The sequence below is a fragment of the Nanorana parkeri genome, unplaced genomic scaffold (assembly GCF_000935625.1).
Source record: "Nanorana parkeri isolate BGI_ZX_2015 unplaced genomic scaffold, ASM93562v1 scaffold576, whole genome shotgun sequence".
NCBI lineage: Eukaryota > Metazoa > Chordata > Amphibia > Anura > Dicroglossidae > Nanorana > Nanorana parkeri.
The window spans coordinates 863,976-865,995 of record NW_017306844.1 but is presented as its reverse complement, the minus strand read 5'-3'; the positions used below and the strand labels follow the sequence as shown (position 1 = coordinate 865,995).

General features: G+C 44.3%; 1 protein-coding gene across 3 annotated transcripts in view; it reads left to right on the top strand.

The window, feature by feature from the left end:
- Positions 1-2,020, top strand: part of SLC44A2 (solute carrier family 44 member 2) — an 80,131-nt gene that overhangs the window by 55,122 nt on the left and 22,989 nt on the right. For all 3 annotated transcript variants that reach the window (XM_018562417.1, XM_018562415.1, XM_018562416.1), the window contains exons 10-11: positions 172-284; positions 853-984. In XM_018562417.1, coding sequence (XP_018417919.1) covers positions 172-284; positions 853-984 — 245 coding nt within the window. The remainder of the gene's footprint in view (positions 1-171; positions 285-852; positions 985-2,020) is intronic.

Here is a 2,020-nt window from a genome sequence, read left to right as displayed (position 1 = left end):
AAGGAGAAATTAAACGGGGAACACCACTCCTGACTGGAAATAAGAATACTAAAAATGTAACATGCAATATTTCTTATTTACCTGACTGAGAAAGCGAAAAAATATTATTTGACTATAATAAATATGTTCGAAATCACTAAACATTCCCTTAAATGTTGTTTTCCTCTGCAGAGGTCTGATCATTGCCATGGTGATCAGCTTGATATTTGTGGTCTTACTGAGATTTCTGGCTGGAATTATGGTGTGGGTGATGATTGTCCTAGTGATTGCAGTCATGGGATATGGTGAGTAGGCGGTCTCCCTTTTTCCTGATCACTGTGTATATTTCTTACATGTAGAAGTGCAGGGATCCGCCTTAGTTGTCCTTTTTCCTTTCTTTAAATTAAAGCCTAACTGAACTTTTATTTTAAATTGGCTAAATACATTCCAAGGCGTGCAAAGTCTTACGGTATGTTTGTTTTTTCTTTAGCCTGAATAGTAAGTCTGTACCCTGCCAGCATACTGCAGAGGGGGGTTCCTTGCTCTGTGTAGAAGCAGTGGTCTCTCTGCAGAGGACCAACATGACCCTTCCTGAGTCCTAGCTCTCTAATCAAGCACGGCATTTCTATGGCTGGGAATAAATTAAATACATTTCCATTTTTTTCTGTGGTTATAAAAATATAGGTTAACGCAGATAAATTCAGTAGAACCTTTTCAAATACACAGCACTGGAGCGCTGTGATGCCAACACTGACTGTAGAGACGAATAGGAACTGTCCGAGGCATGGTTACCATGTGCCTGAAAATGAGTTTTGGACCATGAGAAAGTGTTATGGCGCCAGTTATAGAGAATATGCCAATTGTCTCTTGCAGGAATATTCCACTGCTACATGGAGTATGCTCGGTTGAAGGGTACAGCTGGATCAGATGTGAGCTTGACGGACATTGGGTTTCAGACTGATGTTCGGGTCTACTTACACCTGAGGCAGACATGGCTGGCATTCAGTAAGTATACATTGATTCTATGTAATGGGGAAAAACATGGGTGAGCTGGAGCTGTCTACCAGGTAAACTAGTGGTATTATGGACTGGCACTGTGCATGTACACAGACAGCCAGACCCTTTCATCATTACCGTAACCTGTACAAGTATTAGTGAGGGAAGGTGCTGATTCAGTGTATGTATACACATTACATTGGTGCTGGAAGGGGCTGGTGTGTGTGTGTGTGTGTGTGTGTGTGTATATACACACATTAGATTAGTGCTAGAGAGGGCTGGCATTGTGTGTGTACACATTGTGTGCTAGAAGGCGCTGGCGTGTGTGTGTGAACAATTAGATTGGTGCTAGAAGGGGCTGGCGTGTGTGGATACACATTAGATTGGTGCTAGAAGGGGCTAGCATTGTGTGCGTGTGTGTGTGTATACACAATAGATTGGTGCTAGAAGGGTCTGGCATGTGTGTGTACATATTAGATTGGTGCTAGAAGGGGCTGGTGTGTGTGTATACACATTAGATTGGTGCTAGAAGGGTCTGGCAGTGTGTGTACACATTAGATTGGTGCTAGAAGGGGCTGGGAGTGTGTGTGTGTGTGTGTGTTTGTACAAACTAGATTGGTGCAAGAAGGGTCTGGCAGTGTGTGTGTACACATTAGATTGGTGCTAGAAGGGGCTGGCAGTGTGTGTTTGTACACATTAGATTGGTGCTAGAAGGGGCTGGCAGTGTGTGTGTGTGTGTACACATTAGATTGGTGCTAGAAGGGGCTGGTGTGTGTGTGTATACACGTTAGATTGGTGCTAGAAGGGGCTGGCAGTGTGTGTGTTTACACATTAGATTGGTGCTAGAAGGGGCTAGCATTGTGTGTGTGTGTGTACACATTAGAATGGTGCTAGAAGGGGCTGGCAGTGTGTGTGTGTGTGTGTGTGTACACATTACATTGGTGCTAGAAGGGGCTGGCACTGTTTGGATAAATGCTACATTGGTGGGAGGGGTGGCACTGTGTGGGTACAGGTTTGTTGATGGGAGAGCATGGAGCTGTGTGGT